At 46.3% G+C, this 24,725-nt stretch overlaps 1 protein-coding gene and 2 long non-coding RNA genes across 5 annotated transcripts; 1 reads left to right on the forward strand and 2 right to left on the reverse strand.

Annotated features, from left to right (window-relative positions):
* Positions 1 to 8,912: 8,912 nt before the first annotated feature.
* LOC144112078 (uncharacterized) lies at positions 8,913 to 10,669 on the forward strand. Its single transcript, XR_013310189.1, has 2 exons — positions 8,913 to 9,185; positions 9,883 to 10,669. It is a non-coding gene; the product is annotated as an uncharacterized LOC144112078 (long non-coding RNA).
* LOC144112076 (uncharacterized) lies at positions 9,325 to 15,398 on the reverse strand. 3 transcript variants are annotated; one of them, XR_013310187.1, is made up of 5 exons: positions 15,233 to 15,398; positions 15,059 to 15,130; positions 14,788 to 14,862; positions 14,213 to 14,275; positions 9,325 to 13,703 (listed from the first exon to the last, which is right to left on the reverse strand). XR_013310187.1 is itself a non-coding variant. In XM_077645152.1 (4 exons), the coding sequence occupies exons 1-4, from the start codon at positions 15,336 to 15,338 to the stop codon at positions 14,190 to 14,192; spliced, it is 339 nt and encodes a 112-aa protein (XP_077501278.1). In that variant the 5' UTR covers positions 15,339 to 15,398; the 3' UTR covers positions 13,843 to 14,189. The 3 variants fall into 3 exon arrangements, 1 of the variants encoding a protein (XP_077501278.1); XR_013310186.1 differs by having other exon boundaries at positions 14,213 to 14,295; XM_077645152.1 differs by lacking the exon at positions 9,325 to 13,703 and having other exon boundaries at positions 13,843 to 14,275.
* Positions 15,399 to 16,255: 857 nt separating this feature from the next.
* Positions 16,256 to 18,500, reverse strand: LOC144112077 (uncharacterized). The gene is made up of 3 exons (XR_013310188.1): positions 18,329 to 18,500; positions 16,348 to 16,547; positions 16,256 to 16,271 (listed from the first exon to the last, which is right to left on the reverse strand). It is a non-coding gene; the product is annotated as an uncharacterized LOC144112077 (long non-coding RNA).
* Between the last annotated feature and the right edge of the window lie 6,225 nt (positions 18,501 to 24,725).

Below are 24,725 nucleotides of genomic sequence, written 5' to 3' on the forward strand. Positions count from 1 at the left end.
GAGCAAGTTTCTGCAAAGGGAGTTCGGGCCATCGGCATCCTGCGCAGGCTTTGTTGCGCTAGGTCAGGCATGAGAAGGCATACACTTCTGATGATTTATAAAATGCATGTCCGCCCAATTTTGGAGTTCGGGCGTGTTTTATTCTCAGGAGCTCCTGCCTATAAACTTCGCCCTCTTGTGCTCTTGGAGCGTGAGGCGTCGCGCCTCTGTGTGGGGAGTCCAAAATATGTCGCCAATGCTGTTCTGCACCTTGAGGCACGATTTCTATCGTTATCAGCTAGGTTTCGCCATTTAAAGGTTCAAACATTTTTAAAATTGTGCGACTCACCTCTTCACGCTTCCAGTATAATATTTCGTAGTCAACCTTCCGCCTTTATTAGTTCCGCCTGGTCTCGTTTTCATACTCCGCACATAAGTTTCGTGTAGTCCCTCCTTGGCCCCATAAACATTCATTTCACAGATATCCGCCAAATGTATAACAACTTATCTTCTGTCCAGATTGAATTCGATGACATTTTCCTTCGAATGCAAAGCTACAGTCTTTTCCGCATCTTCAGGGATTGTTCAGGAGACCTGCTCTTACTGCTCTTACTGCTCTTACTGCTACCGATGCCTCACAGGATCGCGAAAAGGCAGGTGTGGTAACTTTTTCGCCTTCACTGGGTTGGTATTTTTCTCTCCGTCTTCCTGATTTCACTCCGTTTTATCTGGCTGAATTATTAGCCGTAATCTTAGCCTTACGAAAATTAGAAACTACCGTTTCCGAGGTCGTGGTTATGACGGACTCTGTCCATTTAATCTTCATTATCCTCCCCCACTCAGTCCCAGACATTACGCCTAATTAAGTTCCTGATTCCGCTTCATCTAAATTCGGTAAGGTTGCTTTGGGAACCAGGTCACATGGGCTTTCACTTAAATGAGGTTGCAGATTCCTGAGCAAGGGCGTCTCTCTGTGGCCCAATTGTTCCTGTGCTGCCAACCTGTGCAAATACAGCTGCGGTGAGGTTTCGCAGCTACACACTATTTCAGGAATTTGCTGCCACGGCTATTACATCATCTCCCAAATATCAACATCATCTGCATCCTTGGAGTATCAAAGACTGGCACTCTCGCGCAGACAAGAGGTCTCTTTCACGCGTTTGCGTTGCCGGGTTCCCCTTCTAAATTTCTACCTTCACAGATCTGGCCTGGCGGCTTCCCCATTGTGCCCTTTTTGTGCCGATCCTGAGGCAATAGATCACTTCCTGCTGTTCTTCCACCGCTTCTCTCATTTCAGGAAGCGTCCTTTGCAAATTCCATTTCATCAACTGGGTTTGTCTGCGTCCTCCGCGGTTGTTCTTTCCATTGGAGCTTCTTTGTTTGGACGAAGCGACAGGAGTGTGCGCTCTGCTGTACAAAACTTTCTTCAAGAAACGCAGCGACTCCCATTCTAATTTCTTTTTCCAGTACGACACTGATACATTACAATCATTGTATACTATTATGCACATTAAGCCATTCTCCCGTATTTTATCTCCAAGTTAACAGGACCCCTGTCTTTGCGTCTTCCAATCTATCAACCTTCATACTATTACCACTCCGTTTCTCGCCAAACTTTCCTGTATCCAGCAATTAACCGCCTGTATCTTGGCCACTACCCGCAGTGGGTATGTGCCAGCAATGTCTGAGGCCTACCTACCTACCTACCTGTGCTCTGCGCGAGCCCTGTGCTCTTGGCCTGTGTGCTGTGCCCGGGGCGTTCTTTCGTCGTTCACGCTCACCGCAGTCGCCTTGTCTTTCGGCCACTCCCCCTACGTCCGCTCCACTCTGGAAAACTAGCTGATGCAGGTACCGGAGGTGACGCTGCATCAATGACCCCGACCAGAATCCTGTACTGACCACCCGACCGAACTTACTGGACGTCACAATCGAAAGTTTTCCTGTGCGAACCCTTATTGACACTGGTGCACACGTATCTGTGATGAGCTCTGCCCTTCGCCGTCGCCTCCGCAAAGTGCCCTCGCCTGCAACGTCCGTCGTGCGTGTGGCGCATGGAGGCACACCTGGTGTGGACGGACCATGTACTCTTCGCATCACTGTTCCCGGCCACAGTATCCCGGCTCAGTTCACCGTTTTGTGTACCGGCGCCCACGACCTGTTTCTCGGCATCAATTTCTTGTCCCACCATTCAGGTCTGATTGACTGCTCGCAGGGTGTCTTACAACTCGAGCTCCTCTAACTCGGTTCCGAGAACATCAATCCCTCTATCTGATTGTTCAATGCAGACTCTCTGTGAAGCACCTCGTCGACACCGGGGATGCATCTACTATTCGTCGTCGACCATACCGAAAGAAGTTAGGACGGCGCTAAAACGACAAAGACAAAGAGGCACGAACACAACAGGACGGGCACCAACTTCCAACTGAAGTTTATTGCACCAAACCCCTACATTTTATGCATCAACTGAGCCGTATCACAACAAGCTTATCACACAACAAAACGCAATTTCTTCAATAGACAGAACATCGGAAGTAGGCGCTACTTTTACAGACCAGAGACGCCTTCTGCACTATCCACTTGATAACAGCATTATTCTTACTTTATAAGTTCCCAGATTAAATGAGTGCGCAACCCACAAGAAAGCAAATTGATCATCCAAATGATACACACACGCTTGGGCAAGGCAACCAGCGCGCAAACTCAACAATCGTGATTTAACACAAAGAGTGAAAATGAATGAATGACCAACAACAAACGCGGAAAATTTGGTGGACATGAAAACTTAAACCTTCGGGGGAACCTCCCAGCGTCAATGTATTATAATTATCATCAAAATTTTTAAAACCTTTGAGAAAACCTCCCAGCGTCAAAGTGCTACAATATTGGTATCTACACAATCGTCTTTTCGGCCGATAAAACACATCGATGAAAAACAATGTATGCAGAAAACTTACAAACGTTGAAACCTAAAGACAGCCTTCGAGAAACGCCACCTCAGCGTCACTAATTGAAATGGACGGCCTACTAACGCATGCGCTTCCCGCTTTCTTAATAAAAAATGCCTCCACTACTTCTCGCTCAAATCTGTCTTTACCGCTCTTCAAAAAAATTGTTTTGCTCAGATCCGGACTACACCCCTTGCACGTCTTGCAGTGATCTGCAAGGAAACTTCCGTGATGTTGGCGCACATTCCGCAAGTGTTCACTGGCACGTTCATTAAAACATCGACCGGTTTGCCCTATGTAAACTAAACCGCAGCTTAGAGGAATCTGATATACAACTTGTGATCTGCATTTCGTGAACAGTGTTTGATGTTTAATAGGCCAAACCGGTCGTTTCTTATCCGGTTTTGACATTGTGCAAATCTTTGACAACTTTGATGGGGCCGAGAAGACAACCTGCACCTGATGTTTGCTTGCGACTTTTTTTATACCATGGGACACCTTATGCATGTACGGAATCACAGGGACCAATTTTTTTGCTTCCGGAAGTTTCTCATCACAAGGCCGCTTGAATTTCTGGATTAACATTTCAGAAACAGCCAAAATCAAATGGGGCGGGTAACCCGCTTCGTGCAACCTCTGAATTTGGGCGCCAAAGCTCATAGACATCCTGTGATGGCACGACTTTCTTAAGGCACTCTGAAGGGAATTAGCGATTATTGCTCTTTTTACAAGTTTAGAATGAGCACTATCAAACGGTAACAGCCCTTTCTTAGATCTGGGATTGTACGCCCAGCATAGGTGATCCTCCATAAATATCAATCTATAGTGCTCATTCTAAACTTGTAAAAAGAGCAATAATCGCTAATTCCCTTCAGAGTGCCTTAAGAAAGTCGTGCCATCACACGATGTCTATGAGCTTTGGCGCCCAAATTCAGAGGTTGCACGAAGCGGGTTACCCGCCCCATTTGATTCTGGCTGTTTCTGAAATGTTAATCCAGAAATTCAAGCGGCCTTGTGATGAGAAACTTCCGGAAGCAAAAAAATTGGTCCCTGTGATTCCGTACATGCATAAGGTGTCCCATGGTATAAAAAAAGTCGCAAGCAAACATCAGGTGCAGGTTGTCTTCTCGGCCCCATCAAAGTTGTCAAAGATTTGTACAATGTCAAAACCGGATAAGAAACGACCGGTTTGCCCTATTAAACATCAAAAACTGTTCACGAAATGCAGATCACAAGTTGTATATCAGATTCCTCTAAGCTGCGGTTTAGTTTACATAGGGCAAACCGGTCGATGTTTTAATGAACGTGCCAGTGAACACTTGCGGAATGTGCGCCAACATCACGGAAGTTTCCTTGCAGATCACTGCAAGACGTGCAAGGGGTGTAGTCCGGATCTGAGCAAAACAATTTTTTTGAAGAGCGGTAAAGACAGATTTGAGCGAGAAGTAGTGGAGGCATTTTTTATTAAGAAAGCGGGAAGCGCATGCGTTAGTAGGCCGTTCATTTCAATTAGTGACGCTGAGGTGGCGTTTCTCGAAGGCTGTCTTTAGGTTTCAACGTTTGTAAGTTTTCTGCATACATTGTTTTTCATCGATGTGTTTTATCGGCCGAAAAGACGATTGTGTAGATACCAATATTGTAGCACTTTAACGCTGGGAGGTTTTCTCAAAGGTTTTAAAAATTTTGATGATAATTATAATACATTGACGCTGGGAGGTTCCCCCGAAGGTTTAAGTTTTCATGTCCACCAAATTTTCCGCGTTTGTTGTTGGTCATTCATTCATTTTCACTCTTTGTGTTAAATCACGATTGTTGAGTTTGCGCGCTGGTTGCCTTGCCCAAGCGTGTGTGTATCATTTGGATGATCAATTTGCTTTCTTGTGGGTTGCGCACTCATTTAATCTGGGAACTTATAAAGTAAGAATAATGCTGTTATCAAGTGGATAGTGCAGAAGGCGTCTCTGGTCTGTAAAAGTAGCGCCTACTTCCGATGTTCTGTCTATTGAAGAAATTGCGTTTTGTTGTGTGATAAGCTTGTTGTGATACGGCTCAGTTGATGCATAAAATGTAGGGGTTTGGTGCAATAAACTTCAGTTGGAAGTTGGTGCCCGTCCTGTTGTGTTCGTGCCTCTTTGTCTTTGTCGTTTTAGCGCCGTCCTAACTTCTTTCAAGATATGAACCAACTAGCCCAAATCAAAGTACTTCTTGACCATACCGAGTCTCCCACGCTGAGCGCCAGATCATTAACGCCGAGGTTACGAAGATGCTTGATAAGAACATTATCAAACCCTCCTACAGCCCCTGGGCCTCGCCAGTCGTCCTAGTGACGAAAAACGATGCCTCATAGCGTTTTTGTGGTCATTATCGCCACCAAAATAAGACAACCAAGAAGGACATGTATCCTCTCCCGCGCATCGACGACGCCCTTGATTGCCTCTATGGTGCCAAATTCTTCTCCTCCATAGACCTTTGATACGGTTATTGGGAGATAGCAGTGGATGACCAGCACCGTCAGAAGACCGCGTTTGTGACACCTGATGGGCCGCATCAGTTCAAAGTTATGCCTTTTGGGTTATGAAACGCGCCGGCCTCCTTCGGGCGCAAGATGGATGCCGTTCAGCGCGGATTCAAATGGTCCACATGTATCTCCTATCTCGATGACATCATTGTCTTCTCCCCCAGCTTTTCCACTCACCTCGATGAATTTTCCAAGATTCTTTCACTTTTCCGTCGGACCGGACTGCGGCTCAACTCCTCCAAATGTCGTTTCGCGCGTCGTCAGAACACAATCTTGGGCCATGTCATCGATGCCACGGGTGTTCACCCTGATCCATCTAAGATCCGCGTCGTGAAAGACTTCCCGGTGCCGCGTTCATGCAACGACGTACGGAGCTTCTTGGGGCTGTGCTCCTACTGCCGCCTATTCTTGCCCGGCTCGGCTGACATCGCCCGCCCCCTCAGTGATCTGCTAAAAAAGACATCAGTTTCACCTGGGGACCCCTACAAGAAAACGCCTTTGCCGTTCTCAACTCGAAGCTCCCCACCTCACCCGTCTTGGCACACTACGATGTGGCCGCCACCACTGAAGTCCGCGCTGACGCCAGCGGTCACGGAATTGGCGCTGTCCTTTCTCAGCGGTAGTCTGGGTCTGACCGTGTCATTGCCTGCGCCAGCCTTCTGCTCTCTACCTCAGAGCGAAATTAATCCATCAAGGAACGCGAGCGCTTGGCCCTTGTGTGGGCAGTTGGAAAATTTCGCCCGTATTTGTACGGCCGCCCTTTTGCGGTTGTCACCTTCCACCATGCTCTCTGTTGGCTCTCCTCACTGAAACATCCTACTGGCCGGCTAGGTCGCCGGAATTTACGTCTACAAGGCTACGTACACCGTGGTGTATAATCCGGTCGGCTACACACCGATGCTGATTGTATCTCCCGATATCCCGTCGACTCTTCTGACCACTGTGGCTGTGACTGCACCGCTGACCTGTACTCGCCCTCTGCTATTACTCACGTTGGCGAGCTGCAGCGGCGGGATATCGAGCTCCGCTCTATTATTGACCGCCTCAACTCCTCCACATGTGACCCTGCACTGCGCCGGTTTGTGCTGTATCGTGACACTATACCGCAGAAGCCTGAACCCCGCCGGCCCCGGCCTCCTGCTGGTTGTGCCAAAGCACCTGCGCACCGATGTCCTCCAAGAGCTCCACCACCTCCCTACTGATGGACATCTGGGTGTCTCGCGTACTTACGCCCGCGTGCGTCGTCGCTTCTTTTGGCCCCGCCTCTACCAGTCCATACGCCGCTATATTCGTGCCTGCGACCAGTGCCAGCCCCCGAAACGGTCTGCCACTCTCTCAGCGGGTATGCTCCAACCTGTTGATGTGATCTGAACCATTCTATCGTGTTGGCTTGGATCTTTTGGGTCCGTTTCCTGAGTCCGCCTCCGGAAACAAATAGATTGCCGTTGCCACAGGTTATGCCACTCGCTACGCAATCACGCGGGCCCTCCCGATCAGTACTGCTACTGACGTTGCCGACTTTCTCCTGTACGACCTCATCCTCCGTCATGGTGCACCCCGCCAAGCTCTCACCAACGACGGCCGTTGCTTTCTCTCTAAAGTTGTCGACGACATTCTCCGTTCCTGCTCGACTAAACATAAGCTGAACATCGCCTATCATCCCCAAGCTAACGGCCTCACAGAGCGTCTCAACCGCACTCTCACGGATATGCTCGCCATGTATGTTTCCCCGGACCTTCGGGACTGGGACATTGCCCCTCCATACGTGACTATCGCCTACAATTCTTCCCGTCAAGACACTGCCGGATACTCACCGTTCTATCTGTTGTACGGCCGTCAGCCCCAATTACCTTTGGACACGCTGCTTCCGACCTCTTTCACCACCTTCTGAATATGCACACGACGCCGTCAGCTGTTTATATCCCGACTACAAGTATCGCAGGCCTCACAGCAGGACTACTACGACCGCCGCTATCGCATGGTATAACTTTCTCCCCAGGAGCCCTGCTTTGGTCGCCATCACGCCGCGTCGGGCTTTGGTTTGCGAAAAACTTCTGTCCCGATATGTTGGCCCATACCGCGTGCTCCGCTAGGTCACCGCTGTCGCCTATGAGATCGCCCCGGCCTTGCCGCAGACCACCTCTCGTGCAGCTCTGCGTGGCGTTGTCCACGTCTCTCGCCTCACGCCCTGCCTCTCGCCATCCCTTGGCATGCCCTAATCTACACCGAGACCGTGCTTTTTCGACCGGGGCCCATGCAACGGATATTCTTGGTGAAGACGAGATGAACGAAGTGTCTCGAAGGTGGGCGTGCTCTGGGCTTGGGTGCTCTGTGCGGCCCTGTGCTCTTGGCCTGTGTGCTGTGCCCGGGGCGTTCTTGCGGCGTTCCCGCCTTGGGCAACGTAACAATACGTTTCGTGGGAGCTGCAGCTGGGTTTCTCCGACGTGCGCTGACGTCGCACAGCATACTTGTTATTTTGCTTATCGCGACCATCGAAATGCGGCCGCAGCGGCCGGGATCCAACCTGCAACCTTGGGATTAGTATCTGAGCGCCACTGCCAGTGATCTAGCCATATCGTGGCGGTTATTATATTGTATCTATTTCTGAGACAACGAATGCTTCTGAAATTTATTGCTGCGCAACGTGGTTGTTGCACCTACGTCGCACATATTTTATCGCACTTGACAGAACGGAAGGGAACCTATTCCCTCTCGGTGCTTTCTGTGTTAGAAGACTGCTAACAGTTCGAATGAATCTACCCACAAATATGTGAAAGGGGGAGGCTAATAATAATCAAGATTTCACATCGGCCTGGCTAGCGTACGTACAACGATTAATAATTGCCAAAGTCATATTACAGAAGCGGCAATTAGGTTTCTTTGTTGCCTCGTAAACTGGGTGCCATTTTCGTCTCTTATAGGCCAGACAGCTTTCGGGCTAACCATACGCGGTAGCACGTCTTATTTTGTGTGAGGAAAAAGTGAAAAGTATGCTATTTTGCTAGAAAAACAAAACTGAACCGACTCACGGCACAGTTCCAAACGGTTCCTTTGGTTCCGGGCAAAACAGTGGATTCGGTACCGGTTCGACACGATGAACAGAACACGCTTCTGAACTTCAGTTTATTGATGCGCGGCACTGTGCAATTAAAGAGGTCCATTGTGTGAATTGTTCGGTTCTACACACGTGCACAATCCTTTTATCGAAGCAAACGAACGCGACTTCAGTTTGAAGCAAAACCGTATGCTGCTTGATTCTTGTGTGGCGTTTAGATAAGTGAAAACGCGAATACCTTTGCGGTACTCCTAAGGGCAGAAGAGGTTCTACGCCATGAAGGCACATTCTCTCCCAACGCTCTCAACCGCGCTGGGCGCGCAGCCGTATGTGACTTTAATCTCCCCTAGACAGCTAGCGCCACCTCTAACCTGTCGTGTGAACTAACATTGCCGCTGCTAGCGTTGCCAAGGGTGTGACATTCCCGTAGAGCCAATGGGGACGATTTTGAAATGCGACGGTGGCGGTGCCTGGGAGTTGGCGGTAAAGGCATAAATTGCTCAAAACTTTTTGAAACAAGCTCAGCCAAGCCAATCCAGAAAAATCCAATATGGCGGCGTTTGTTTACCCGGCTGGTTGCGGGCGGTTGCTCGCGCGTTCGTGGTGCTGGCGGCCGCTAGCTCGATGCAAGCTTCGTAAATACTGGTGACTTGCTGCTCCCGCGCTGCATTCCCGCTTGATTTCCTAAGTACTTACGACATCTGCTTACCCGCTTTTGCATTTCGATGTGTCTGTTGAGGCAGCACGGTGCATGGTGGCGAGCGGCGCGGCCAGCGCGGCTGATTAGCAGCTGCTTAGGGCGCTCGCTCGAGTACCAAAAACGTAAATAGTTTTCTCCAAAGAACAGTTTATTAAAGGAAACATCAGTAGTGACAATCGATGTACAAAAGTGATTTTAGGCATCTTGGGCATTGCAATATCAGTGACAATCGTTCTAAAAATCAAAATTAATAAATTCCATTATGGAAACCTAGAACACATGAGCGAGTGCACAGAGAATATATACAGGGTACAAAGAGGTAAGGTACTATCAAGGTAGGTCCGGTACATATAAGCATGTGCTACATTCATGTAGCATATGCTTTTGTGCAGGTTCAGATGAACAGCAGTGAAGTACAACATCCGAGATGTATTGAAATGTATCTGTCTGTGGCTATGCATACACACATACAGAGAAGGGCAGCGAAAAGTTTCAGCCTTTCACTCGTTGCATCAGACTAAGGACAACATAATATGCTGCAGTGCTATAACTTAGTAAACAGATGCCATGAAAAGAACTTAGGTAACCTTGGGCACGTTTAGCTCTTGGCAGATGAGTTACAGGCTTGCATGCTATAGGACACAGCTCGTCTGCCATGCCCTATTTTGGTTTCTTTGTTTTGTAGATACCAAGGGGAGGAAGATGCAACCAGGGCAGGCCGAGAATTGTGTGGAGAAGCGACTTTATGAAAATTCTCTGAACAGTTGTGGCCGTGGCTGGTGACGAACAGTAATTGGAGGTCATTAATTCAGCTTGCGATGACACATTGGGGTGTAACAAAATATGCGTGCGTATAAATAACTCATCTGAGAAATGAAAACGCACAGGGTTCGTAACAGGCCAGTAATGTTTCTCTATGTGGCGTTATACTGCATCTACCACAATGTCCAGTTATTATATTACTGAATGGTAAATTGCAAGTGGTCCGTGTACTGTACAGTATCTGCAAACGCTTATGGACGCCACACAGTTCAGCGTAATGCGCCGGCCGCTGCTATTGTGCCCCTCATGACCCATGTGTTGCTCCAAAAGGTGAAACCCCAAACGCTACAACTTCCAGAAGGAAAAAAAAAGCAACTACAAATAGCACCGCAGCATATTTCGAGCACGCTTGTATTGGACACCAGCAAACATGTCAAACATTTTTCATCTTATGCGTACACCCCTCTTAAATGTTACAGAGCCGAGCACCTGAGCCAGTCCGCGTTTGCTGCCTGTGGGTTCTGCTCTCTGTTTCATACATCAGGTGCAATGCTGTCAAAGCTAGCGCTCTTGTTTGCGCTGCCTGCATCCATGACCAAAAAGTAGTGCGTTCCTTGTGGTGAGCGAAACATGGTGAATGCTTTGCCTACAGGCTTACTACATGACGCATTTGTCATGAGCTTGATTAAATGCACTGTTATTGCTGACGACACGCTGTTGCTTTGTCAATCCTCAGACCACTCGGCCACAAAACAAGCACGGAATAACATACCTCCCTTCATTTTTCCTTGCTGATTACTTTCGTACATTTCACTGTGTTGTACCTTATGTATGAAATGAACTGTAGCTATCACCAATTTTCCCAGCAGCATAACAGAGGGCAAGCCATGACCAGAGGTTGCCAAGTTATATACCACAAGAACTCCTGGGTTCCGCAGAGCACTTTTTGGTTTTTGCGAGCACCTGAATCGATGTATGCTTCAACATTATGGTGTGCTTCACAAATTTACTTTTTGCACAAATGGCACTGTTACTGATCATAAGAACTATGGTTAGCATACAGCCAGTCATTAACTGAATTCTGGCATTCCTTGAAGGGCACTGAGCCTGTATACTTGTCACGCAGGAAGAAAGAGAAGCCAAAACAAAACGGTTTCCTTAGCACCTCTTGTAAGTTGTTAGCATTCAGCAATATTAATTTGAGAACCAATGGTCATAGCAATGCTCATACTAACAAGGCACACAAGGCTTCTAGAAGGCAAACTTGTACTTTGTAAAAGAAGTAACGCAGCAGGAGCAAAAGCAGTCAGTACAGTATATGTGCAATCGGAGCAGAATTACGGATAAACAGGTACATAAATACTTATATACATAAAAAATAAATAGTACAACAAAAAGTTAAAGAGAGAGCACATGTGTAGTAAGTAGGCAGCATTAAAAATCCAAATACAATAATATCCTAACACAGTGCCTCATGAATTTAGCCGGCTAATTTGCGCCTCTTTCTGGCGGGAGCACTCTGTTTTGTTTTTGACGTCATGCTCCTGTTTAAAAAGGAAAGGTGCCAATGCAGCCTTGTGCGGCAGAATAATTTAAGGAATTTAATTTTGCAGCCTAATGAACAGAAAACAGCTTGCTGGTTAGGCATCCTCTCAACAAGATTCCTGGACACATTGGACAAATGAGCACAGCAAGAGATTTCTTGTCTGAAGGCCGAATCCAATTTCTTTATATAATTTAGACATGCCTCAGAAGTTGCGGCAATTGACTGGAAAAGGTGCTCGGGAACACCATTCTCCTTGAGTAGTGCAAAGAATTGGTGTCGTCCATGGAGAGAGCCACCGTCTGCTGCAAGGAGTGTTCCCTCACATGTGCATTCTGTGGTTCTCTGGTCAAGAAAGCTCTTCACAAGAGTGCCAGCGACATGGTACACAACATTTTCGTATACTATGTCAGGGGCATCTTGTGAAGACGCCTGCAAGTCAGATGAACCTGAGCCTTGCTGCCTGCTGTGGCTTGTGCTTGGAGTGCTGCTTGGTGACAATACTGCAGAAACACTCTCCAAGTTGGTGAGGAACGCATGTGTTGTCACTTCGCAGTTTCCTTGCGAAAGTTTGAAAAGTTGGCCAATCCAAATATGTTTTACAGCAGCCACGAATTGGTACACATTAGGTGTCTCATTGCAGCCATGTTTTTGACGAACTATTGCAAAAAAATTTTCCAACGGATCCTGCTGCAACCGACGAGTGAAAAGATGAGTGTAATCGAAATCTGCCTTTAGATCTGTCCACAGCAGAAGTAAGGCTTTGATTGTAATCTGCCAACCTTTGATGGTGTGTGGTTGCTTGTCCAGAGGACCACCAAAATGCCATTGGGCGATCCAATCTATGCACGACTCAAGGAAGACATGATGTTCCGAGCCTTCTGTCATTGCGTACCGCAACTTGTCGTCCTGCTTTTTCAGGGCCGAACTGTTCAGGCAGTCAAAAAGCTTATCCATCCTTTCCGTGAACTCTGCTGTAAATTTTGCATCAACAGGAAGCTCTTGAATGGCAATGAGAGTGAGGAGTGCCACAGATACGGATTCGCTGAACACTTGTGTGGCGTACTTCACTCTCATGTCAGCAAAGGGCATCCTGTAGATGTGTTGCTCTTTTAGTTTTTTTGCCAATCTGCTTTTGAGATGCTCAACTGGTGTTTTGGAGGCCCGATCAATGTGACGAGTTTTTTTGTAAAGGGTTTCGATGTGTGTCCAGTCAACAACCTCAGAGCCAATGGTGAGCTTATGTCGTCGCAAATTATTTCTTGTGCATTTGATTAGGTGTGGGGTGTCAAACATGAAGTATATTTTGCGGTTGTTGACAACAAAATATGGTTCATGGATAGAATGGATGAGCATTCTTGACAGACTCACATTGTTCGACCCTTGATCACAAATGACCGCTTTCACCAGAAGACCTTTGGTTTGAAGCTGCTGAATTAAATCTAATAGCAGCTTGCGCATTGCAAGAACTGAAGTTGCATTGTGGGACGCTGCAAAGGCTACTGGCTGCATCCAACTTCTTGATATGCCAGACACCGCCATAACAAGGGCTATGTTTGCCACACGAGAAGTCCTAGTATTCCCATCATCTGTGAAGCCAATTACAATATCTTTTGATTGATCATACATCAAATTTTTTTTCAAGGATATTTCATCGAATAAAAGACAGCATGCTTTGTCTTGTAGTGGCCAATCTTTTGTAATTGATTCTATTGCATCCATGGCACCTGGAATGATACCAGGTGTCATTGGGATGTCTGCCAGCCAGCGCCTTAGCGTCCTCACATGTGGCAAATGGAGCATTTCTCTGAGGAAGCGATAAGCTTTTGGAGAGTGAAAGAACAAATTGAGAGCGAATTGTTTCATTTGTTTTGACCAGTGCTTTTTGGATTTCGGAAATGAGCAGAGCCTGATTTGAGCTTTAACCAATTCAAAAAGGTCTTGTGGCAAATGCGGTTCAAGCTTGTTGAGAGCCTCCTGCTGCGTTACTCGCCTTGTGTCGTGCCTTTTCCTAATCTGACTCAGTGCCTTTCGGTACCTGTCGCTTCGAGAATGCAACTTCTCGAAGCGGTTTTTGGTGCGAGGGGTGTACACAACTGCGCCCTTCCTCCGCCGACTCTTGGGCGTTCCTGATGCTGGTGTCATCACTGGCTGTCTGACACTCTCTTTGGCACCGCTGAGGCCACTAGGACCAGCTTCAGCTGCAAAAAATATATAAAAAAAGCATATTTATGTTTGCCTCAGAGCGAGACCTACATCTACATCCCTCACAAAATCAAGATTAGGGTGCAGTCACAGGGCTACAGGTTGCCAAACTTGCAGGGCAATGTATTTGTGTGAAATGATGAATACAGTCGTGCCCCGTTAATATGATCCTCGCTGATAGGGACAGTTTTTTCTGGCGACCAACTTTACGCCTCGCTTAAATGGAAACTAGTTGCTCGTAATACAGACAGGGTAATAGTTAATGGATCTCATTGTTATCCATGTGTTTTGCCTGCTTAATATTCAGAGCAATTTTTCATGACAAGCTTGAGTTAAGCAAATGGAAAAAACCAGAAATATTTATGTGCAGTAAAGCGATACCTACACGCTGTTACGGGCCTGCCGATACCCATCATGAATATATCAAGGTTACCGATGCATACTTTTTCATTGAAGTGGAAGGTTGTAGTTTGCAATAAATTCTAATGTTTTCTTGAGTACTTACCATAATCAGGTGAGTCCCATGATGCTGATGCAATCACTCTGATGGGTGTGCTTTGGGCAGCACCTGTCAAATAAATAAACACACTGTGGGAGGCTTCAACCAAGTATTTTAATTCTCAGGTGCACATTTTTAGCCTGGCTACGCAGCGTGTATGTGAATGGTAAGCAACAGGCTAGTGAAGCAATTTCCACAACAAGTACCTGAGAAGGCTATCCAATGTTTTCATTGAGCTGAATGAAAAATTACCTGTAAATATAATTCTGTACAGATAACACGGGTCCACCACGTAAACAATGCATTCATACATATGCACACAGAAAAATATATGAAATACTAGTTGGTGAGCATAAAGTTAACACTTGTTTCTTCTCTTCTGAAACAAATTTCTGGCATCCGAAGTAGTGGTACAGTAAGATGTGCCGACGTGCACCTAATTATTGCACACCACGACATAATTGCACACTGCTGCTATTGCAGAGGGTTAATTTATTACGTGCAAATCTGCAGCAATAGTGCTGCAGTCCATTGTTGAATTTTCATAGATTATCACTGCACTATTAGTGCATTGCACCTACCTTCTTCGTCAGCTGGGGGAGGGGGCGTAGTCTGCACATCAGTGAGCTGCGGGGCACGTGAAGAGTGTGGGTCGTCTGCAATTAAACGACCACTTAGACACTCCCAATCTAAAGAAATCAGCCAGCAAAGTAATTACATATGTTTATTTTTTTGTGCTATGACAGAGCCCTCAGCATAAGTAATACTGCATTACAGGGTTAGCCTGAACCAAATGAAAAGTTCTTCATTTCAAGCTGTAATGTAAAACAGATCCTGACTTAGTGCACCTACCTGTGTCATGGACAGCAGAATCTGCACCAGCAATTGTGCCTAGCCCAAGTGGTGATGGCAACGGCAAGTAGTCTGAAATATAGGTACCACTTAGTTACTCCCAAGGAAAACAAACCAACTGGTGTAGTGAGACATTAGGAATGTTTTCCTATGCAAGATTGCAGGAAGACTTACCGTGACCAAGCATGACTTCCACTGGTGCAGCAGTGGACTGTAGTGGTGAAGCGGATTCAATGCCTATGCGAACAAGGAAAAAAAGATAGCCAATCAAGCTCTGCATAGCAGCACCTTCTGCTCAGTGCACAGTATGGCCTTGATGTTCTATTTGGAACGGTTTCTCTTGCTGGGAGTTATTGTGATCTTAAATTGGGCTTAAATCGTTTTTGTGAGTTTGTAGGCAGTTACGATTAAAAAGGAAAAATTTGTGCGATCAATATACCGCGACATACAAAATAGCGCAGCAGCACACAGGAAGAAGAATGAAAACACACAAACGAACACTTTACTGTGAACCACGAGGCCATAAATTCACTTGATGTGCATTGTAGGAAATACAAATCAAACTGCAAACCTATCTATGAAGCGTGCAATGTCACCACTATTAATGCTTGCAAACTTATTCCTGAAATCATTCAGGAAGAAATCAGATAGCCTAAGTGACATGTGCATCGCTAAATATCCTGGCGGGTTGCTCCTCAAAGAACCATTTTTACCTTAGAAACCGGTAAAATGTTTACCCTCCATGCTTGCACAATATGCGGCCACTTCATGTATAATTACCGCCTCGTGTGTCACAATAAGCTGCTGGCAGTTTGTGCGTGTGTGTGTTCTTTCTTGACCCTGTGTGCTATTTTGGAGTGAATTCGCGCAGTCTGCCCTCTATTCACCGCAGCGAACAGTAAGTAATAATGACAAGAATACTAAACATAGAGTTGTAAAAATTATTTTCCTCACTGCTGCTGGAGTGCACTATCCAGCATCTGATTGTTAATATGGTTAAGAGAAATTTAAGCTACAACATGGTACACAACTGCAGTCTGATGCAACTGAAACAATGGCCACATGACATTGAAGCAGGAAAGTTTTGTGCCCGGGAAGTGATGTTTGCAGTTAGCCTCTATGAATGCAATTGTTCCCTTTGGTCTTACATTTACAGGATGGGTTTTTCTGAAAATAGTGCCCTCACCTTGTGCCGCTCCTTCTTCATAGAAATCTGCAACAAAACAGCCACAGGATATAGTGAGGGATCAAGCTTGGGAAGAATTTACTGGGAGAGGAATTTTGCTTACCCGGGTGCACCAAGGCTCTCAGACGAGGCTCATGCACCTTCACGGAAGGGACTGCTTCATGCGTGAGCCTTGTGCAGGCATCACTAGTGAAGCAATCCCTCGTGAAGTGCTTTGAGCAGAGCCTGTATGTTTTGTAGACCTTTTCCCTTGGTGTCTCCAGGAGTTCAAGCCTATTGGCATATTTCAGCCAAATGGAGAATCTGAAAAACAGCCAAATAACATGACTTCATACATTTTAAAGGTTTGCATACCTCACTTCAGGAATGCTTATTAGCATCTCCTTACACAGCAAAGGGGTACGAACATTATATAACATATATGCGTGAAAACAACTGTGGCAGGATGCAAGCAAAATAAGACAGCAGTTTGTAACAATGTGCCACAGCCTGCTAGTCTATTGCTATGCTGGCCAATCGAAACGATGAATGAAATCACCTTTTTAATGTCTGGCTATGATCGACAAGCCAGAACCTTTAAAATTCTTGAGCTTATGTTTTCTTTTGTGATCTGCTTTTGGTTTAGGTAACAATAACTAGTTCTTTGTTCCAACTGCTTTTTGGGTGCGGCATAATTTTGTGCAGCAGATAGAAATGGGGACAGAGCTTCACTGCAGACTTAAGCTCTAGCTGATCATAGCAATTATTCCACTCACACTTTTCTCTAGGTAACTGCATACTAACCACCACCCATGATTCGTTCTTTTCTAATTCCTCCATTAAACACAAGTGCCAATGTAGCTATGCTATGGCAGACAGCTGCTTGCCCACAAATTTGAAGTCTGGATTAAGAACAGCAGGTAAATGAACCAGTAGGCACAGTTTTTCATCTTTTGCTTTCACTGTGATCAAATGGGAAGTGTGAAAGGGATGTGAGCAGAACATCAACAGGAAACACTGCTCTTTCAAGAAACTGAAGGTGCAGGCAAATAGCATGGGTCCAGAAGAAGGGGAAAAAAGTGCTTAAGCAAGGGAAATGTCCCAAAAAAGACACAGACAAGAAGAAAGCGACCTTCGCCTTCCCCTCACCCACCCGCCGGAAACGAGCGTTTCCGGCGTACTAGGCGAAACTATTTGCGAGCTTCCCAAAAGCTGTCAAGGACAAGGCACGAGATGAGAGACATATGTGAGGAGATGGGAATAATGCGGAGAGTTCAGAGCCCTCCAAGGTCAGTCGTGCGCCCCGCGAGCGAGCAGCGTAGAGGACAGCCGGGGTGGAGTGTGGAGCGAAATTTACAATGCTGGAGCGGCAGCACTACGGTAGGCAATAGTTTCGAGAAACGCTTCCACGGAGTACATGGGTGGTTGAGCGCGGATATCGCGAGGAAAAGCTCCGGTAAAAGTAAGAAAAACAAGACCGGCGGACTTTCTATATGCGGCTCACGGCGTGCAATGGACTTTCAGCGCGGTGTCCAACACTAGTGGTGTTAGTCTGAACAGCTCGATAATTTATGTGACGTGCATCACTGCTGCATAAACCATGCACGAACACGCAAGAAATAATATTCAAGCGCGCTGAACTCCGTAAAGAAACAGCCAAACTGAGCATTACAATTACTCCGCTGACGACGCTATAGGCACAGAAGTTAGAATATTCATATTTAAAATACACTCTGAGGGCACCGGAATCTGCGGGGAATAAGCTTTTAAAGGCAGCGAGAAAAGTCAGTGAGTCAGACACACACACACACACATGCGAACAAGCAAGCAAGGTAACTAACGGTCCCACGCTTATGAGAGGCAACGGCTGTTGGGCCATCTCAAACTGCAGCACCTTCCCTTAATTTTGCTTTAATGTCCTTAAACGTACTTATCAAACTCATCTCGCAAAACCAAAGCCACTGCAGTAAACAGCGCCAGGTAAAACTAGTTCTATTCCGTCGGCAATTTCAAATGGTAACGACCAAGGGCGGTCAAAACAAAGGTACAACGGTCGCCAACGGCTATGCAAAGAGGGATACGATAGTCAGTGAATTCATAAATACCTGTGGTCAGAAGGAAATCTGAAGAGATGTTCTCCACTCTTGCCGGATGTGCTGCACCACTTCGCGCAACAATACATATGCGACATGACGCTGAGGACGGTAATCACGCTGGTCCAGTGCGCACGTCGCGTCGGCAGTCGCTCGCGTAGTTTCGGCGGTTTCGGTCGTTTCGGTATGCTTGCGCCGGTCGCTGTCGTCTGCTGCCACTGCGCTGCAGCGTTGCCCGCGGCGGCGCTGGCGGCGCAGACGCGTTGTGTCATTTTCGCAATTTATTTCTTTGATATACTATTTTTAATGCTTACGACTGGTTATATTTTCATTCATAAGCATGTTTGTGTTGTCTACTATGGTCGAGAAATTTTACTTTTTATTAGGCTTGACTCCAGCCGCGTTTGCCGCCAGATACCAGGATCGCTGCAATCGTTCCGACCGTGGCGACACTTACGGCGCGGACGCGCAACTTGCAACATGCCACAGCACTGGCGTTGCGCACCGTATCGGTTTCGAACAGCGGCTGCGTGGCGGTCGTGTCTAGTCGGCAGTAGCGGCGTCGGCGGCGCGGCGTCTGGTATCATCGGCGGCGGCGCAAGGCCATTTTTCGACGGCCGCGGCGGCGTGGAAAGCTAAACCAGAAATTTAAAAACCTATTTCTCTACAGCCTTATTGCTAAACTGGATCGAAGTTTAGGAATTTTCGTGCAGAGTGCTGAGAGGACAGAATGCAGAGGGGCTGAAGGTTGATAGAAATGCAAAATGTTCTGTAAATCTGTTTCTTTAGTTGCCATACTAAAAAAAAAATTAGGCATATAGCTCAAGCGCGTATGTTGATTGTGTTTATATATTTTTTGCTCCACGAATGTACAGAACCTTTCTTTTTTTCTGCGTCTTAGACGCAATTCTCTTCTAGAATTAATTCTTCTAATTCTTCTAGAATTACCAACCCGGCACCGACGCACGTGACACTCCATATGTCGTACTTCCACTTGTTCTGAATGATATTGTGTTTATACATTGTTGTTTGCGTAAAAAGAAGTAGAGCTCTTCTATGACCAACGTTCGCGTGGTTCGGCAATTTATCTGTCAACCAATTAGTAGATGTTATTACACAAACATTCCCGACTTGACTGTTTGTGAAATCGCTTCTTTTCAATACCAACTTTTCTTATAACGGCATTTTCCCGCAATAAAAAATAATTACAATACTTTCTTTGCAGCAGGTGAACATTTTTTTTCAGCTGAGATGTGTCACACATCGCCGATTCCATCCGCAGCCACAGTGCCCAGATCCGCCCTTTAAATATCAATAAATATATATTTTCCCCGAAAATCTATCTGCGTGTGAGATTTTGTTTTGTGTTGTTTAATTCCCTGCCTGAAGCAGATAATCATATGAAAGTGTTGAGCAATGAAGCAACACAAAACAAGCAAAAGCAACCTTGCTCTGTGCGCGTCTGCGCATACGTATCGTTACCTGACAACGCAAAGTGGGATTCCGAAACTTCTTCAAAAGCGCAACATGGCGCGGGTGTACTGAGCCGGAGTAGCCGGGTTCGATCCAGAGCGCGGCGGCCGCGTTTCGATGGAGGAAAAACGCTAAGGCGCCCGTGTGCTGTGCTATGTCAGTGCACGTTAAAGATCCCCAGGTGGTCGAAATTATTCCGGAGCCCTCCACTTCGGCACCTCTTTATTCCTTTCTTCTTTCACTCCCTCCTTTATCCCTTCCCTTACGGCGCGGTTCAGGTGTCCAAAGATATATGAGACAGATACTGTGCCATTTCCTTTCCCCCTAAAACCAATCATTATTATTATTATAGCCAAAGTGCCCACGACCCTCAAGTCGTGGTTCCGATGTTCCGGGACCGTTGTCCTCTTTTATAAATAAAATGGTTTTAAGAAAAGGAAATGGCGCAATAGCTGTCTCACTTATCTCGGCGGGCACCCGAACCGCGCCGTAAGGAAAGGATTAAAGGAGGGACTAAGAGAAGAAAGGAAGGAAGAGGTACCGTAGTGGAGGGCTCCGGAATAATTTCCACTACCTGGGGATCTTTAACGTGCAATGACATTGCACAGCACAAGGACACCTTTAGCGTTTCCCCTCCATCGAAACGCGGCCGCCGCGCTCTGGATCGAACCCGGCTACTCCGGCTCAGTACACCCGCGCCATGTTGCGCTTTTGAAGAAGTTTCGGAATCCCACTTTGCGTTGTCAGGTAACGATACGTATGCGCAGACGCGCACAGAGCAAGGTTGCTTTTGCTTGTTTTGTGTTGCTTCATTGCTCAACACTTTCATATGATTATCTGCTTCAGGCAGGGAATTAAACAACACAAAACAAAATCTCACACGCAGATAGATTTTCGGGGAAAATATATATTTATTGATATTTAAAGGGCGCGTCGATCGCGCCGAGTGCAAACGTCGGCGGCGGCGCGCCGATGCCACGCACACACCTCTAGCCGCTGCTGCCAAAAAAAAAAGCTGCAACCGAAATATTTCGTTTAGTGCATGTTTCGCGATTGCCTTGTACGCGCGAGGAACGAAAACAGGCTTTGGAGAGCATACTTTGCGAACCAGTGCGACGAAGCTCAGCGCTTGCGCCTGAAATCAACTGCCAGTGATACACAGGCTAAATACGCGAGTTATGTGCAGCTGTGCTAATTTTTCACCGCGATGTGTTACGACCCACACTTTCGCAGAAAATGTCAACAGTTGCGCGAATGTCATGGTGTCCGGCAGGGCACGGGAGATCATATTTGGTCACGGTTGTGGCTTGATTTGACGTTTGCCTCCGCTTAGGACAATATGCTCTGCCTGGCAGCTAGTGCATTGCTTCATGCTCGTAGATTACGGGGCCCTGCAACAACTGTTCCGTTCAAATTGGTGCAACTTAAGCGTCTGCATTGAAGCTGAATACTGAATTTAAAAGCGAACTCGTTTATTGAAGACTTTACAGTGGTTCTTGACAACGCTATTTTTCTTAGCGTACGAAAGAGCACGCACGCTAAATTCAAGAAATAGCGTACGTAACGCGCACGTACGCTAAAACTCGATTTGGAATAGCGTTTGGCGCATGTGCAGTACGAAGCTCGCTATTTTATAGCGTACGCTATTCCTTTGCGTATATCTGCGTACGCTATAATAAAACTCTCTATTAGTATATGCTTCGTCAGCACTGCCCGTTATGGGCAGTATTTTTGGGGTTGTGTTTTATATTTTAAAAATGATTCTGTATAGTGACACTAACTAGGTACATTTGAAAAATGTTCACCTAATATGTCTGCTTCTTTTATATTTTTCTGTACACCAGGGGCTGTGTGAAGAGGAACCGTTAGCAGAGAGTAGCGACGATCTAGTTTGAGTACTGCCTCTCACATTTTTCTTAACAACCAATAATGTACTTGCGCAAAGAGCACAGGACACAACAAAGTAACACATACGACAAAAACCGAGCGCAACTTCCAACTAGTTTATTAAGAACAGGCAACTTGAATATCTACCGGATTTGGCCTACAGAAAGATTACAAAACCAAAAGAAAGATAAGCCACGTGCGCAGTTTATACCAGGATGCCGCCGCCAAGGGTAGAACCAACACCAGATATCATTCTGTCCAACTGATATGATACTCAAAACATAACAAGCAAAACATAAAACCAAGAAGAGAAACTGAAGATTCATGAGGTGAATTATGAAGTCGGGGAATATGACATATCTTAGCAAAGCAGTGTCAAAAATGTTATAACAAAAGCAGTCAAACATGAAAATGATACCTGTCAACGGGTAAACTATCCTCGTTGCAAAAGCAGTGTCAATAAAGCGAGTGTGAAACGCTAAAAACATTAAGCCACAGAGATAACCGCACCGAGTTTCACCGACGTAAAGCAACCTAGAGGACGTCGAATTTACACATGTCCATCTAAGAATGTTATCTCTTTGTCGAGCAGAACAACTGAAGCAGTACTAACGCATTCGTCACCGGTGTTACAAATATGAAAAGCCTCAATTATTTCTCTCCGATGTTTAGTCTTAGCATGGGCCCGAATCATGGTATTGGCAAAGATGAGCCTGCATCCATGATCCACAGTATACTCTGGTAGGCGGCGTCTTTCATTATTTTTTATTGTCCTCTCGTGCTCTTAAGTCTCTCGTTGACGCACTTTCCCGTTTGTCCGATATATATGCAACCACAGGTTAACGGAATTCGATATACGACGTTGGTGGCGCATTGGACGTAATGATTATCGTGCTTCTTTTCACATGACTCTCGCTTCTTAGACAGGGCAGTACAAATACTAGAAAGCTTACTGGGGGCAGAAAAAACAACCTTTACGTCATATCTATGGCATATCTTCTTCAAGTTGTGGGAAATTCTATGGATTCTATGTATTCTATGTATTCTATGGATTCTGTGGATTCTATGGACAACAGGGAACGTCTTCCTTTCTTCTCTTAGTCCCTCCTTTATCCCTTCCTTTAGGGCGCGGTTGAGGTGTCCACCTATATGTGAGACAGATACTGCCCCATCTCGTTTCCCCCAAAACGAAATTTGAAACCCCCGCCTCCTCATAGCGCTATTGGGTTGTCTTCTGACCCAGATAATCAGTTATTCGCGTTTATATAAGGCGAAAGCCTTTATAGGCTCGTGACTCGCCAGAGGGGATGTTCACAGAAAATTGCCACTCTATATCTGTCAAACTGATGACGGCATTGAGGTAAGGTAGCAAAGCAACTACAGCATACTAATAATAAGAATTGGTTTTTGGGGAAAAGAAATGGCGCAGTATCTGTCTCATACATCGTTGGACACCTGAATCGCGGCGTAAGGGAAGGGGGAAAGGAGGTAGTAAAAGAAGAAAGGAAGAAAGAGGTGCCGTAGTGCAGGGCTCCTGGATAATTTCGACCGTATGGGGATCTTTAACGTGCACTGACATCGCACAGCACAAGGGCGCCTTAGCGTTTGTCCTCCATAGCAGTCAGAAACAAACTGGAAGCAGTTGCGCGCAGCCGGGATCAATCAGGATAAGTCTGGTGGCAGCACAAACGTGTGGCTGATGAGCGTGTGACGTCATTGAGTGGAACCACCATCGTTCTAGAGGACAGCTCCCCAACCAATCTGGCCAGATGCCTCCTAAACGCTAATCAGGAAAGATGCCTCCGAAACGCTCTTTCTAGCCTTTAATCAATATCTTCACCACACATCCGCGACACAAGCAGTAACACCGTACAAAAGGCTTTCGCCTCTCCGCACTCTTGGTCAACTAAGAGCGCCCTGAAATTTGTCAACAGAGTGTTTAGAGTGCGGAAAAATATAGACTGTGTACAAGATTGGATTCAGTGCGAAAGCACGGTATTTTTTTGGAAAGACTGTTTCTGCTGGTATTTCATGCATGAACTATTGAACTGAGACAGATAAATGATGACTAAATCGATTTTCTCTTTTTTTAGCGAACACGCAAAAAAGTAGTTTCCTTGGGTCACGACCTCCTGATTAGCAGTGCATAGAAACCTACGATGAGTGGGCAGTGCCGCGGGACGGACCGCGCGCTAGGCAGATACAAGTAAGAGACGATTTTACTATAGACTCTGAACATCGGGGTTAGTGCTTTCGGACTCGTAAGACAACAGTGGCTGCTAGATCATTTGCTTAGTGCAAGCGGGCTGCGGTGTCGGCGAAGTGTGCCGGGAAAGCGATCGAACCAACGACCGCAAGCGGAAGAATGCCGAGTATGTAAGTACGTCAGGGATAAGGCACCAAAACGAGCCTGTGAGACGCCCAACCAGGCAGTATCCTGTGAAACGTCAAAATGGACCTGACAATCAAGACACCTCAGCCGCTAATGCCCAAAAGATTCGCGTATTAATGCGCTAAGACAGTAAATTAAGATCTATACTTTTTGATCCTACACCTGCGGAAGCAGCATTTCAAATTCAGCGCACATGTTGTATTCGTACCACGGTGTTGACCTTCGCACACGGAAGGATTCTAATGATGCAATTGATAGGGTATGTTCCATTCCTTTATACGATATAGCTTCGTTATCACCATACGGGCTCAGTGCTACCGATACGGTCCTACTTCAACCTGGACTGATAGTAATGCTAGCCTATGTAAGCTTTCTGTTGCTATGCTACGTAGAAGGACAACCACTGCGGATATAGATCGTCCTGTATTAGCTTAGACACAATTTCTATATCATCTCATAAATAATTGTCGGGATCCTTGGGGTCCACCACACTTGCGTAGACACACTTATTTTTTATTTCATTTTCGCAGCGTGGGCATTTGAATAAACAGGAGCCTCCAAACACTCCATGGAGCTTGTGGGAGACTTCACACCTCATACCTCCCTGGTTATATCAGAGCACCATCGCGAGCAGCGTCTGTGCTCGAAAGGAAGAAT

Source organism: Amblyomma americanum, unplaced genomic scaffold (assembly GCF_052857255.1).
Source record: "Amblyomma americanum isolate KBUSLIRL-KWMA unplaced genomic scaffold, ASM5285725v1 scaffold_47, whole genome shotgun sequence".
Lineage (NCBI taxonomy): Eukaryota > Metazoa > Arthropoda > Arachnida > Ixodida > Ixodidae > Amblyomma > Amblyomma americanum.

Coding starts and splice junctions, on each gene's coding strand:
- LOC144112076 (XM_077645152.1), bottom strand. CDS start 15,338: ATGCAGAGCTTGATTGGCTATCTTTTTTTCCTTGTTCGCATAGGCATT. Junction 15,131..15,232: donor GGAAGTCATGCTTGGTCACG/GTAAGTCTTCCT, acceptor CCTATATTTCAG/ACTACTTGCCGTTGCCATCA. Junction 14,276..14,787: donor TCCCCCAGCTGACGAAGAAG/GTAGGTGCAATG, acceptor TTTATTTGACAG/GTGCTGCCCAAAGCACACCC.